We start from the raw sequence: 15,123 nt of genomic DNA, 5'->3' as shown, positions 1-15,123 counted from the left end.
TCTGCAGAAGAATTTTCAAAGTAGACACACTGGAACTGAATCAGTCCAGAAATTCCCAACATAGTAACAGAAAGCTTCTCCCAGCTTTAAGCCACAGAGACTTAGCTGGAATGGCTGCCTTACTCCCAAACTCAGTCAAATAGGAAAGGGGAAGCAAGTAGAGATGTGGGTCAACTGTATGCTTTTCTCAAGCGCAACCACCAGCATCTTTCGATGCAACCATCAGTTTCCTTGTATAGAATATGACTGTGCTGCAGCCATAACTAAGGCCACATGCTTGTTCTGTGGAGTCACTTGCCGCTGCAACTAAAAGCCTGAGCTTTAAACCCCTAAGGGAGCATCCAGAATTAGAAACTCTGTAAAAAGTAGAAATCATTCCCTCCTCTGCTGACTTCTGAAAGCACCTTAGTGAAGAAGTGAGAGTAAAGGGAGCAAAAACTGGACACTGGGGGCTCATTTGTTTCCTGAACCAAATCTGAGACACAGAAAAATTATGAAGGGGAGAGAGGGAAGATGGACCGGGGAGGGGGGGCTGTTAGTTCTGCAACTGCCCTCCCACTGTGGAGACCCGCATGGTAGTCCGATTTACCCACACATGTGGAACACATCTTATTATATTGTCCATTTTATAAGGACATTTGTTCCACATATCTCACCCCTATCCTATTCCAAGTTCCCAGGAAGACCTGGAAAATTCTACACACATCTCATCCTTGCAGACTGTTCCACTGAGACCACCTCTCAAGTGGCCAAATTCCATGCTGAGACTCTGTCCATAAGAAAGCAGATATTCCAAACTCTGAAATAACTTATGTATAATTAATTATAGCACAATAAGGCTATAAATTTTATTCTCTGCATATTAATTTTACATTTGTATGTAAACTGTGCTGTTAAGCAGTCACTGACTGATCTCTTGATTGTAAAAAATGTTGATGATAACATCTGAGCAGAAAAAAAAGATACCATACCCTTGCCCCTTATACTGCTGACTGAGAAAAGCAGCTGCCAAAATCCGACTCCAACACACACTGATGTATGCATTTATAGTGCAGCCAGGCACAAAAGAGCGTCACATTGCAATGTATTTCAGGTGCAACGAACACCGATAAATATTTGTAAACAATACAGTGGTTCAGACTTACAGTACTTCACAAAATCCTTCTGAAAATCTTTCCTGGTATTGACAAAGGCTCTTCCTCTCTCAGTTCCCACCACAAACACATCTGTTTCATAGACGGCAATACAGGCAACTTCTGCCTTAGACTTGGCAAGCTCCTTGCACTGCAATGAAGAAAAACAGAGCACCTCAGGTAGTGAGAAAAACTGTTAAGGGCAATACATCACGTTTATCCATGAAGAAAAGCATGATGCATTATACTGAACCTCCTTCATGCAGAACTTTCAACTCCAACAACAGATGGATTGCAAAGGTATCAAATGGAGCAGTGGTACTTACTTGGTAGCTTGTGGAGAGCTGCACTGATGCTTACTATCAATCAAAAGAGTACCACATTCTGTGTGCCCTGTGCTCCACCCCAATATACATGTAAGATAATTTAAGGTACAGCTATTAATATTAAATATGTAGCAATACCCTTTTTAAATTAATAGACAAACACTGAACATGTAGGGCTGTCTTTCCCCATCACTGTTGAACTTTAGCCAGCCCTTGCCATATCTGGAGTGAGGGAAAGGGTGTCCCTCTCTGCTTTCTCACTTTCTCCTCCACATGAGGTACAGTAGCCAAAGCACCTGGATGAGAACAAGCTGACTTTGGAGGTAGGGGAGGAAAATCACCCCCAGTCCTGTAGCCAACTTTTCTTTGTCATAGTGGTGCCTTTATTCTCCTTTTTCTGGAGTTAAGTTGTTCTGTCCTGACAACTGCCCAGGTGCTGGGATTAAAGGATGGTCCCCTTCTTTCCTACCACAAGGCCCGCAGGTCAGAGGGGCTTGCTGATTTACCTAACTTCCAGTGGGAAGTGCCTACCAGTCACAAGCCACCTTACCCACTTTCTTGGAACAGTGACATTCACTCAAAAGCACCTTTGTCAGCATCTCCCACTTCCTGAGAGTATTTTAAACATTACAGTAATCAAATAAAGAAACCTACATAAAGGGAGAAACGGAAGCAAGCATCATGTCTGGACCAAGCTCAAACATGTCCCTCTGAAATCCTACTTTTCCATTTGCGCAGCTCAATTTTTGTATGGAAAAATATTTAATCATGTAAGGCACTGGGTACATTCTCATAAACTGGAGTATTTCAGAATGCCTGTGGAAGACAATCCTCTCCCTTATCAAAGTCGCACTGCACATGGAAAGGTAGCTCACTAGCTCACTAGGAAGCAAGCTTACAGTTCTACCATCTCAGTTCTCCAACACTGCATCTTGGTTTTGGCACTGTGTGCACCCCTAACACTCAGCTTTGTTTCTGTATTCCAAAGTACTACAAAACCAGAAAGAGGGGCTTATGAAATTTCATGAAGAGTGGCATTTTCATGTTTCTCTCTATACCCAAAGCTTTAAAAACTTGGCATTAAAAGGAGAAACAAGTTTCTAATGATACTGAAGTGCCCAAATCAGTGCTTTTGTGGCAAACCCTTACAGAAGCACAGAAGAGACACACATAGCCATGCCATACTAATCAAACATATCATGCTAAAGCCTACATAAAATTTATTTATTTATTTATTCCGGGATTTATATCCCGCCCTTCCCACGAGTGGCTCAGGGCGGCTTACAACAAACAATAAAACAGTAAAATCGGAATAAGATAGTTACATTTAAATCAAACATTTAAAAACCTAAAAACCTTAAAACTAGTATTAACTATATGGTAATCACAGATATCTAGAGAGCTACATTAGTCCAGTCAGGCGTAAGCTAACCGGAAGAGGGTCGTCTTACAGGCCCTGCGGAACTGAGTAAGATCCCGCAGGGCCCTCACCTCTTCCGGTAGCTGGTTCCACCACATAGGGGCCATTGTAGAAAAGGCCCTGTCTCGAGTTGTCTTGAGACGCACTTCCTTGGGCCCGGGGATATTAAGGAGATTTTGGGTGCCAGACCTCAGTACTCTCTGGGGAACGTGTGGGGAGAGACGGTCCCTCAGGTAGGCAGGTCCCAGGCCATATAGGGCTTTAAAGGTAATGACCAGCACCTTGTACCAGACCCGGTATGTTATTGGAAGCCAGTGCAGAGCCCGAAGACCCGGCCAAATGTGTCCCCATCTTGGGAGGCCCAATAACAGCCGGGCCGCGGCATTCTGCACCAGCTGCAATTTCCGGGTCCGGCACAGGGGCAGCCCCATGTAGAGGGCATTGCAGTAATCCAACCTCGAGGTGACCGTAGCATGGATCACTGTTGCTAGGTCGTCGGGGTCCAGGAAGGGGGCCAACTGCCTTGCCCGTCTAAGATGAAAAAACGCGGACTTGGCAGTGGCCGCTATCTGAGCCTCCATCTTTAGGGACGGCTCCAATAGCACCCCCAGGCTTTTGACCCTGTCCGCCGGCCTCAGCGGTACACCATCAAAAGTTGGCAGGGGGATTTCCCCCTCCGGCCCCCGATGGCCCAAACAAAGGACCTCTGTCTTCGCAGGATTCAGTGTCAGTCCACTCAGTCTGAGCCACTCAGCCACGGCCTGTAATGCCTGATCTAGGTTCTCTGGGGCGCAGACCGGTCGGCCGTCCATAAGTAGATAGAGCTGGGTGTCATCAGCATACTGGTGGCACCCCAGCCCGTACCTCCGGGCAATCTGGGCAAGAGGTCGCATATAGATGTTAAACAGCATCGGGGAGAGAACCGCTCCCTGGGGCACCCCACAATTAAGTGAACGCCTCTGGGATAGCTCCCCCCCAATCGCGACCCTTTGTCCCCGACCTTCAAGGAAAGAGGAAAGCCACTGCAAGGCTAGCCCCTGGATCCCCGCGTCGGCGAGGCGGCAAGTCAGCAACTGATGGTCGACCGTATCGAACGCCGCCGATAGGTCCAACAACATCAGTACCGCCGAGCCACCCCGATCCAGATGCCTTTGGAGGTCATCCACCAGGGCAACCAACACAGTCTCCGTCCCATGACCCGGGCGAAAGCCGGACTGAAGTGGGTCAAGGATGGAAGCGTCCTCCAGGAAAGTCTGCAACTGCCTCGCCATTGCCCTCTCAATAAGTTTGCCCAAGAAGGGCAAGTTTGAGACCGGCCTATAGTGTGCCAATTGGGCCGGGTCTAGAGATGGTTTTTTTAGGAGGGGGCGGACCACAGCCTCTTTAAGTGGCGCTGGGAAAAGCCCTTCCGTTAGGGATCTGTTTATGATATCTCGTATAGGATATCTGAGATCCCCCTGGCAAGATTTAATAAGCCAGGAAGGGCATGGGTCCAGTTTACAAGTTGTTGGGCGGGCAGATGAGAGGATCCTGTCGACTTCCTCCAGGCTGAGGGGGCTGAAACAGTCCAGGGTATAATCCGAAGACGTGCTTGGGGCCTCGGTTGTGTTAACTGTCTCAAAGTTGACGGGGAGGTCGAGACGGAGTGATGCGATCTTGTCCGCAAAGTAGTTCGCAAAAGCCTCACAGCCTATTTCCAATTCACTAGAATTTGGTCTGCCCTGGGGCAGAGTAGTCAAAATCATGTTCTTAGCAAAAAACTGTCTAGATCACTCATTCATCTGTTGATCTGCACATGCTGTCAATAGACTGTATCTAAACGACAAAAGACTGATACCTCCTGCAAACACAGACATCCAAAATATCTGTCTTGCTGTGTAGAAGGGGTAACAAAGCCCCTTCTACACAGCCAGAAGTGGCAGGATTTGCGTAGCACTGAGCAGTTAGGACTTCTGAGCAGAATTTAACCCTCAGATACACAGGGTTTGACCTGACCTGGATGGCCCAGGATAGCCCATTCTTGTCAGATCTGGGAAGCTAACCAGGGTCAACCCTGGTTAGGACTTGGGGATGGGAGGCCACAAAAGAAGTCCAGGGTCTCATCACAGGGGCAGGCACTTCTGAACATCTCTTGCTTTTATACCCCTACAGGACTGCTATGTCAGCTGCAACCCAATGTCACTTTCCACCACCACCCTATGCTGGGATGGATACTAGAGAGAGCCTGGTTGGAAGGTGAGGGATGGAGGAGAGTCCGGGAGAACCCTTGACCCCACTGCTCGGTTAAGAGTACTATGAGAACACACTGATAAAGGCATGCCTAGGAGGAGCACTCAATAATTTCTCAGCAGTACAGTGTAAGTTGGTAATAAGCACTCAAAATGGGAAACGAAGGAAGAGGAATACTGCCAGATATACCTTCTGCAGCGCGACAGTTAATGGATGCAAAAGAAATTAGCTGAATGGGTGTGCATTCAGGCACCCAGGGGTACTGCAAGAAAAAGGTGTGATACAAGCAGCCATGCACATCAGTGCGGTATTGTCGTTAGACTCTCAGAACAGGCTTTGGGGACCCCAGGTTCAAGTACCCACTCTGCCATGGAAGCTCGCTGGGTGACCTCAAGCCAGTCAACAAACTCTCAGATAACCTACTGCACAGGGTTGTTCGAGAACAATGATGTAAGCCACTTTGGGACTGCAGTGGAGAGAAAGGAAAGGTACAAATGAAATAAATAAATGAAGTCTCACCATTGACTCAAGGGCTGACATGAGGAAGGTTACAACCATTCGGCTTTCGGAGGAGTCCTCATCGTGGCTGGATGCTGCTGCCATCGCTGCCTGAGCCATTTTTGCTGTAAAAGAATAAGATAAAGGTGGGGCTTGGACAAGAATCAAAATATGGGGCATCCACAGACCAAATACTTTCCTTTTTGTACAGCATAAAATAAAGTCAGTAACCAGACTAAGTCAGGTCAGGAGACTAGTTCATTACAGAAGGCGTTTCTAGAGGCTTTCAGAAGCAATGCATTGTACTACTGCAGATCTGAGGCCACCAAGCAGGCAACTGCCAGAGGAGATGTAAGCTTCTTTCCTGACCCCCCTTTCCTGTGTTTGTAGGAGCCCTAACTAGGTAAAAAGACATGAGCTAATCCCATCAATCAACCTAAACTGGGCAGCACTGAGTAACAAAGAGTTAAACTTACCTAGACCAATCCTTCAGCCAACCTAACTCAGTTCAGTAAATGGTGGTAGTGTGGTCAACAACTACCTTTCCTGAAGGGTCACTTTGAGAAGGCAGTAAAAGCCTGCTAGCAAGACCCATTGTCACACTCACCACACTTCTTGTCCTCAGCAGCGGTGTATGAGTGTGTGTGTATGTGTGAGGCTAATGAGTATAAGGCAGTAATATTTCTTATATTAATGCTCAGAGTTGTTTTACTGATACGTAGCACATTGCCTTGGCCTATATACATTGCCATAGCTCAATTTAAGTTAATATTCACATGACAGGTATGGTTATCAAAAGAGCAGGTTCAAAGCTTAAACTAAAGCCAACCTCTCAAAGCACAGCATGAGCTCCTCATTTTCTACATTTGCAGAGCTATGGTGTTATTTGTCCTCTATGCCTTTTTTTCCCCCTACTCCACTCAAACCCAGTGAGGGTCTCTCCTTCTGTTCCCTCCCTAAAAACTGCTTCTTTCTTGCTTCAAGTTCACAGACATGGATGGACACATCTGCATGCAGCCTGTTCAGTCTAGAAGCATGTACATGCCCAAATCCTCAAAGGCTCTTAGCTAGGACTTATTTCTTTTCTCAACCATTGTTGTGTTACTTTAAGCAAAATTAAAATTCCAACAGGTGTATTAAGAGGGAGCACTTCTTTTACCATATGATGCTTCATTGGTAAATATATGAAGATCTGAAAAAGAACTGTGCTACAAGCTCCTCATGGTAAGAGCAGCCTACTAAGTATTATTTCCAGGGCTGCAAGGAAAAGTCATAGACTTTAAGTGGCTAGCTAACAGCAAACATAATTTAAAAACGTATCAACTATACAGAGCACCATACAAAACACAAAAGCTAATCTTTCTACTATTTGCAAAACTGTGTAATGTTAGAACTAGGGAGATCTCAGGTTTTCAGCTGGCTCCACAGAGCTGGAAAAAGCCTGCCCTCACAGGCCCAATATCACCTCCCACAAGGACAGGTCTCACCCTCTGGACTGTAGTTTGTATGAAGACACATTCGGACCATTTCTTTTTCATGCTACTATGTGGACTTGTTTTGCAGGCCCTGGCTTAAAAGGGTTTTTTTTTTTGTATTCTGTGCCAAATAGCACCACTAAAAATCAGACAGCATTAATGAAAAGGGGCTGCAGGCTACATCTGACACATATATGATAACTGCATATATCTACAGCATGCAAACTTACTGTAGTTTATGGTAGTTCTCTAACCATGGTTTTCTTGAATGAAGATGCTGCCCCTGCCTCCTCCAGGAAATCTAAACATTACTCCAAATTTCAAATGAAGCATATACCCCATGGGTCATTTTCTGCAGCCCACTTTCTATTTGGTCTCTAAAGTTACTGCTGCAGAGGTTATTTCCCACCTGCCCCTTTGTACACACCACATGCCATTCATTTATGGCCCATTTCTCCCTTGTCCACACACAATTCTTACTACCTTATTTACCACTAGGGTGAACCATACCCACAATCATTGAAAAAATTCACAACCCCATTTCTCTGTTTCTGGGATCCCAGTAAGCTCACAACCCACATCTGGGAAACTCTAACCCATCCCTACACATAGGGATGATACAAAAGCTAGCTACCAATCCTACAACAGACACTGTTATTCCATGCCCCCACCCATTTGAGAACTACTCCCCAGTCTTATACTTTATTTTCAACAGCCAATGAAAGACCAGTTTGTATTGCCATACCTATTCTCTGCATTATAAGAATTCTGCACAGCTAAAATGGAACCTGAAACAGAAAAATGCATAGCTGAAATGTGATCGTTTTGTGTGAGCAAGATGAGCTTGAGGCACTGTTCCTATAGGCTTGGGACCGATCCAAACAGTGAAAAATAACGCCAACCACATTTTAACACAAAGTGCTACATTCATTCTCAACCAACACAGAACAGATATACAACATCTAATCCACACATAATGGGAAGGAAGGACGGGTGAGAGAAAAAGCATCTTGCTCAGGAGACAACTGTCTTATTATTTACTGACATGTTTAACTTGTTGAAGTTTTGTTTCTTGTTGTTCCTCTGCAGAAGAATTCTTTTAAAACCCTTTCATATTCAGTTTCACTCAAAGACCAATCCTATGATATTCTCTCAGAAATTACTCCAATGAAACTTACTCCTGCATATGTTTACATTAGGACAGATAGGACAGATATCCTCCTAAAAGTGTCGAACAAGGCAAAAGGAGCAAGTATGATTCCTGCTTTTCGTTGGGCAAGTTTGCTGTGTGCTGAGGATTTGCACAGCCACCAAGGACATATTGCTGGGGGAAGGGGACTGGGGCAGGAAATGGAAGCAACTTCATAGATACTGCCCAACAAGTACCCATGTCACTAGCACAAACTGCTAACCACAACACACTTGGCAAATGAGGAGCTCCATCTACAGGACACAGAGATCACACTTCCCAGCCACTCAAAATAATCCTGAGTGGTGGGAGAGAGAAATGACACCACTGCAACAGATGAGCAAGCAGGACAGATATCAGCTGGATCCCCTGCAGCAACTTAATACACTTTCCTTGAAATCCAGCCACTTCCTTGCAGGCAAACCTAGCAATTAATGCACACCAACTCATTTCATTTTGCTGCAAACAGTCTTTCCCCAAGGAACAATCTCTCTGTGGAATTGGCTTGTTCTGGATCTCTCTACAGCTCTAACTTCAAAAACACTCTCCTATGCAATACTGCCAAGGCTAAAGTAGCACAACAAATTAGAAGATGCTTTCAGAAGATAGTTTTTCAGCATTTATTTAGAACAGGCTTAGAGACACTGGGCCAGGATCAAGCAGCTCTGGACTGAAAGACCTTTTCAGGTCATAATGGACATGGCTGGTGGCCAAGGGCAAGACACTTTTTTTGTGACAATAAATAAATTCAGAACAAAAAATTGTATTTTCTCTTTCAATAAAATAAAATTATTTCAATACAAGAAACTTAGATTTTGCTATAAATCAAGTGAACTTTATTCCAAGTAGAAAAGATTCCATGGAAACAGCCTCAATTATTAGATGCCCATCAATCATCATTGAGTTTGATTTTTTTATTTCAATGGTATGGCATCCCAGATTGATTTGTTGTTTGGAAGGAATCATATGAAGCAAATGTATTTTTTTAATTTACAGCTTTCATAGTCTGCCTTCCTCTAGAAGATTCACCATCCCTCAAGGATTCCCCATAGAGGAATTACTGGCTGCAATCTGATAGGACAGATATCCTCCATAGAAAAAGTACTAACACTTGGAAGACTTGGCACTGTAGAAAACAGCTATTGTACTGTGGGTGGACTCTAAAACAAATCATGATTACAAAAATTACAACATGAAACTTTTTACTTTAAAAAATTCTAGTAAATGTTAAAGATTAGCAGGGATTAGAGGTGTGAAGGACTAGAGGGAAAAGACCAAAGGGAAAAAACAGTCTTCCTAGGACTTTTTTGCCCCAATTTTTTCCAATTTTCTTCTTCTTCTTCCAATAGAAAATTGGGAAATTTTGCAGAGTGCTAAAAACAACTTGTTTGATGCCCTCCCCCTTTTTGCAATGTGTGACTTTTTTTTGAAAAGTCAGGTTTTATTATTTCAAATAGCCTGAGGACTTATTCCCCTACTAGAAAAAGTGGGAAATATTGCAAAGAGCTAAAAAAAAAAAGCCCCTCCTATGAAACAGATTTTTCTCTTTTTGAAAGAGTGAAATGTTCTAACATGGCATAGGTTGCAGAAGTCTGCAATTCTCACATGTTTTAGTATTGAGTTTATCTGCAATTCTGTTATGCCAATAAAAGTTTTTGGAATTGGAAATGGTATATCTACAATTCTGCTTTTAGAAAAGCATTTATATTTTAAATTCCATTAATATGCTAATACAAGTATATATGCTAAGTTATAAATGATGCATTTTATGTTGTTAAAACAACAAAATAGATGAAAGTTTGACAGAAAAGTAAGAATTGTATAGATTTCCGGTTTTTCCAAAATTTTCCATTTTTCCCACAAAAATTTTAAAAACACTTTTTTTTAACCCATGTCTTCAAGCTTTCTGGAAATTTTACATTTCTTGTACAGACAGGGGACTTAAAAAGTCAAGCAGCTGATGAAAGACATCAGAGGAAAGAAGAGGACATAAGTTTTTAAAGGGCCATCCCCACAAAAACAAAGAGGCTAGAGGAATCACATTACAGGCCATTCATCTATCAATAACTGGAAACAAATAGTGGGATACAGACAATTAGCAAAGGTGAGGATATGGACTAGAAGAATGAGGGAACTCTTCCCCCACCCCAGTTAAGCATAAGAAACAGCTGAAAAACACCAGGTTTAAGAAGACAGTGAATAGTTATTTCCTGAAGCCAACAGGAAATGCCCTATGCCTGCCCTATGCCAAGGAATTAGGGCAGGTAACTTCTTCAGCCCTCAAGGTATAAATAAATAATATATTACAGTCCTAATTTTCCATCTCAAATATGCAGGAAACACCATTGACCTTTAAAGATGTCAAATCTGCACAGGGCTGAAAAATCTATTTCATACACCTGAGTTGTCAGCATCAAAATTCTAAGCTCCTAGCAATAAAGCTGAGATTCAAGAATCACAGTGAGTTTTGCAGCTGATAAGGGATTAGCGTAGGCCGAGTTTCAGAAATAAACCCAATGCTTTATTCACCACACCAAACCGGCTACCTGGGAAGAGGGAGAGGTGAAAGGAGAGATTTCTCCTCCCAAAGATGGCACTTTGGAGGATTCAGAAAACAAGAAACATCAAAGAATTCTGGACTGCAACCTACCATTCTGAAGTGGGTAGGCAATGCTGCAGGGATTTGCTACCCATATTGCAAAAATAAGGAAGTGCTTACTCAAAATATGCTCCCTTGCTTCAACATAGATTCTCTCACTACTGAGGAAAAAAATCGTCAAAGACTCCTACTAAATCCTGGAGTAGGAGAACAGAATGAAAGGCTTAAAGTGTTTTTCTCCCCACTTAGCCACAAGACTCCCTGCACCATCAAGCTGGAAATAAGGGTTATTGTACACCTCAGGAGCTCAGCTATAAATGAAGCCCTTTGCCCTGCTAAAAGACAGAAAGAACACACGGTCATACCCTTCAGCAAGAAATGCTTCTTAAGGGTATAGATGACTTCCCTTGTTAACTTTTTAACAGGGAAGTGTGGTTGGAAAAATCTAAGGGAAGGGAAAGGGAAGAAGCAGTATGAAAGGTACCCAAGCACATACATGTGCAGGAGGGGGGAAGTGAGAATACAACTTCCAAAAGAAAGACACCACCTGAAGTAGACATGAATGTGCAACCGACTTCTTCCCAACAAGGCAAACAGGAACTTTCAGAAAATACAGCTGAATAGCAAGGCATGTGTCCATATTTTCCAAAACCAAGGCATAACAAAAGATTCACTTAGATCTCTTTTATTAGCATGGGAAAGGAGACAGTTGCAGGGCGGATCATCCCCATATGTCAAAGTGTTTGGTAGTGTCAGTGGATGGTGAGAAAGGAATTAAAGGTTCCAAAGGGATCTCATTTGAGGTAAGAAAAACAAAAATTTATTACATCCCCATCATTAAAAAAATGGGGGAGGGGAGAAATAACAGACTAAACTCACAATTCAATTGCACACTTGGGAATAAATCCTGATGAACACAGTGTGGCTTTCCTTTGAATAAACATTAACATATTTATTTACCATATGTATACATCACCTTTCTACCAATGCACTGAAAGCGGTTTACAACCAAAATAATGGTTAACAATCTAATAATGATCAAAAACGAACAGGGAACATATATTCCATCTCTGTGCAAGGGAGGAAAGGGATGAAAGAGAAGATATTTTCCATCCAATCCCACTGCCGGAAGAGGAAAAGGGGAGGGGGAAGTTACTTAAATTAGAAAAACAGTGCACAGCATTAATCAAACCAACAGATTCCACTAAAATCCCTTTAGAAATCTACAAACTATACAATTTTAGAAATCACAGCCACCTAAGAAATGATCCATGAGAAAAATCTGTGGCAGTGGGGTGGGAAGGATTGTTTTTTTTCTTCACCCCTTCCAGAAAGACTTTAATTTGAAAACCATTACTGAGGGAAGGAAAGAGAAAACAGAAGAGCAGCCTTCCCACAGATGATTTGGGGGGAGGGGGAGCTTTTTTGGGGACACACTGATGGGTAGAGAGACAGAGAAGAAAAACTGTAATTGACAAAAATAGGACAAGATAGAAAAATCAATGAGATACACACAAACAGGCGAAAATTCACTAAGGAGGCCCTTTCAATTCCCACGGGTGGAAGAATAAACTTTATAGGGACAGTAACAACATATGCAAAAGATCAAACAAACATATGCAAAAGATCCAAATGGAAACTTGACAAATAGGCCAATCCTCCCTTTCCCCAAATCTGGGAATGGGGCGGTATGTCTATGCGGGGAGGAAGAAAAATGAACAGCGATAATTTTACCAATAATAACACTGGTTAGAACTTCGGCGGAAATAACAAGTACTATCGTTACCAACCATGAACAAACACACTATTCCCAATTTTGGGAGGGGGGAAGACTTCTTTAGATGCTGTTCCTAAGAGGGAGAGGGGAAAACCAGCCCTCTGTTTAATAGCCAGAACAGTATACCATGCAGAGGTATATTTTTTCCCCCGCAGGAAAACCAGTTAAAAAGACTTCTTAAATCAGGTGGGGATGGGAAATTAACCCCAAATTTAACATTAAAAAAAAAAAGATGCTTACATCTCTTTTCCCCCGTCGACCAACTGGGGGTGGGTGGGATGAAGCTCTGTCCGTCTAGATTACGGGGAGGTGATTAATTCATCCAGAGCCTCTCCTCCACCCACCCCCCCTTTTTAAGCATACCGACTGAAGAAGTCCTATTTTATGCTTCCCCCCCCGCACCTAAATTGGGGAACCGGTATAAGAGAACAAGATATAAATCGAGATAATCATAATCATTATAATTATAAAATTTAGCCGCTCCAACCCCCCACCCACACATTTCCCCCTCAGAAAGGCCACAGAGCCCTCCCTTTTCTCTCCATGGGGGTGTATATGGGGGGGCTCCCCTCACGCGCTCCTCCCCCCCTCCCCCACTCACTCGTTGCTTCGGCGTCGCGCTTTCTGAGGGGGGAGGAGAGCCGTCCCCGTCCCTCCACTTCGACCGCCCACGAGGCAGCGCCGACCTGGCCTGGCTTCGTTCTCCAGTTATTATTATTATTATTATTACTCTCAATTATTACTGCCCTCTTTTTTTTTCCCTCCCCCACCCTCAAGTCTCGGGGCGGCGCGCGGGCCCTTCGCTCAACGGCTCACCCTGAACCCAGAACCGGGGAGGGAGGGGGGACCCGCTGAGCGAGAAAAGTGCCTTCTTTTTTTTTCCTTTTGCGCTCTGCGCATGCTCGGCCGCCGCTGGAACTGCCGGGCGATGTAGTCCTCCTCGAGAGGGTTCGGACGCTCAGGACAAGCGTCCGACTAGGAGCGGGGAAACTACGACTCCCAGAAACCACCGCGTGGCGGAATGAGCATGGGAGAGAGGGGAAAAAGAGCTACGCTGGCCTCTTTCTTAGGACCAGAAAGAGAGTCAATGAGGGAGGAGGAGGGGGGGGAAAGATGGCTGTGCGAAGGGGAGGCCAGGCAGGCCTGCAAAGGCCTCCGCAGCTCCGTGCACTGGGAGGGAAGGAGCAAGGGGGAGGGGGAGAGAAAAGAGGACGGGGAAATGGGTGCACTGGAAACACACAGACATATCCAGAGGATCTGCGTGTTATTAAAGACCTAAAGAGGGAGGACAAAACAAACAAACTGAGTCCCTTTTGTGTGTGTGCGAGTGTGTGTGTGCAAAGCACTGCCACAAAATAAATCCCGCCCCCTTTTCCATGCACAATGAGGGAATCTTGCTGCAGAGGCAGGAGACTTGGCAAAAGCAGGCCTCGAAGGAATGAAGGCCGGGTCTTTTTCGTCCTCCATTTCTTTTCAGTGCATACACGCAGCCTTTCAGTGCAGACACGCATCTACATTTTTTATTGAAACCCTGCTTGTGCCACTCTCTGCCAGAAGGACAATCATATAAAATTATTCCTTTCAGGACGGAGATAACAGCATGGTTTTTAAAGGCTGCTATTTCCCGTTGGTCGTCTGTGGCAGCAAAATAAAATGGGGTTTATTTCGTGGCCCAGATAATACATAATTCCATCCCCACCCCAACCTTGAGGGCTAGAAACATTTCACTGTTATTAATTAGATTGCTTATTCAAAATTAGATCAGACCGGTTTCCAGCATGATTATCTGTTAAATCTTGTCCAAACATACTTTGGGAGGGTGAGGGGGGGGGGAGGATGCGCCTTTTTCATTCTCAATTTCCAATGTGTCCTCAATAATATATGCACATCATGTTCAAGACTGCAATTATACGCAATTAGTAAGTTTTAACAATGGATAGATGATGATTGCAACTTACAGTCTGCTGCAATTATTTAAACTGTGGCCCAAATATACATATTTTCCCCAACCTTGAGGGCTAGAAACATTTATGAATGTTATTAATATGATTGCTTATTTGAGATAAGAGCAAAATGTTTTTCAAAATGATTCGCTATTAAAATAGCTCCCGAACACACTGGTAGAAGGCCATGTCTTTTCCATCGTACATTTATAACATATTCACATTAAATACGCGTAGTTCTAGGCGGGCAACCGTGTTGGTCTGAAGCAGTAGAACAAAGCAGGAGTCAAGTTTAATCATAGAATCATAGAGTTGGAAGGGACCTCTAGGGTCATCTAGTTCAACCCCCTGCACAATGCAGGAAACTCACAAATACCTCCCCCTAAATTCATTGCTGTCAGATGGCCATCTAGCCTCCAACATCCAAGGTAGGAGAGCCCACCACCTCCTGAGGAAGCCTGTTCCACTGAGGAACTGCTCTAACGGTAGGTGCAATCGACTCCTATTTTGTTCTACTACTTCAGATCAACACTG

At 43.9% G+C, this 15,123-nt stretch overlaps 1 protein-coding gene across 19 annotated transcripts in view; it reads right to left on the bottom strand.

Moving 5' to 3' along the window:
* Window positions 1-13,480, bottom strand: part of LOC132586679 (general transcription factor II-I-like) — an 86,224-nt gene extending 72,744 nt beyond the window's left edge. For 16 of the 19 annotated variants that reach the window (XM_060258710.1, XM_060258708.1, XM_060258714.1 and 13 more), the window contains exons 1-4: window positions 13,248-13,382; window positions 7,827-7,869; window positions 5,628-5,731; window positions 1,146-1,284 (exon numbers count right to left, since the gene is read on the bottom strand). In XM_060258710.1, coding sequence (XP_060114693.1) covers window positions 1,146-1,284; window positions 5,628-5,731; window positions 7,827-7,839 — 256 coding nt within the window. In that variant the 5' untranslated portion in view covers window positions 7,840-7,869; window positions 13,248-13,382. Of the gene's footprint in view, window positions 1-1,145; window positions 1,285-5,627; window positions 5,732-7,826; window positions 7,870-13,247 lie in introns of all 19 variants that reach the window. The other 3 variants (XM_060258705.1, XM_060258724.1, XM_060258707.1) reach the window with 3 other exon arrangements.
* Window positions 13,481-15,123: the final 1,643 nt, after the last annotated feature.

Source organism: Heteronotia binoei, chromosome 18 (assembly GCF_032191835.1).
Source record: "Heteronotia binoei isolate CCM8104 ecotype False Entrance Well chromosome 18, APGP_CSIRO_Hbin_v1, whole genome shotgun sequence".
Lineage (NCBI taxonomy): Eukaryota > Metazoa > Chordata > Lepidosauria > Squamata > Gekkonidae > Heteronotia > Heteronotia binoei.
This window is presented reverse-complemented; position numbering and strand designations above follow the sequence as displayed.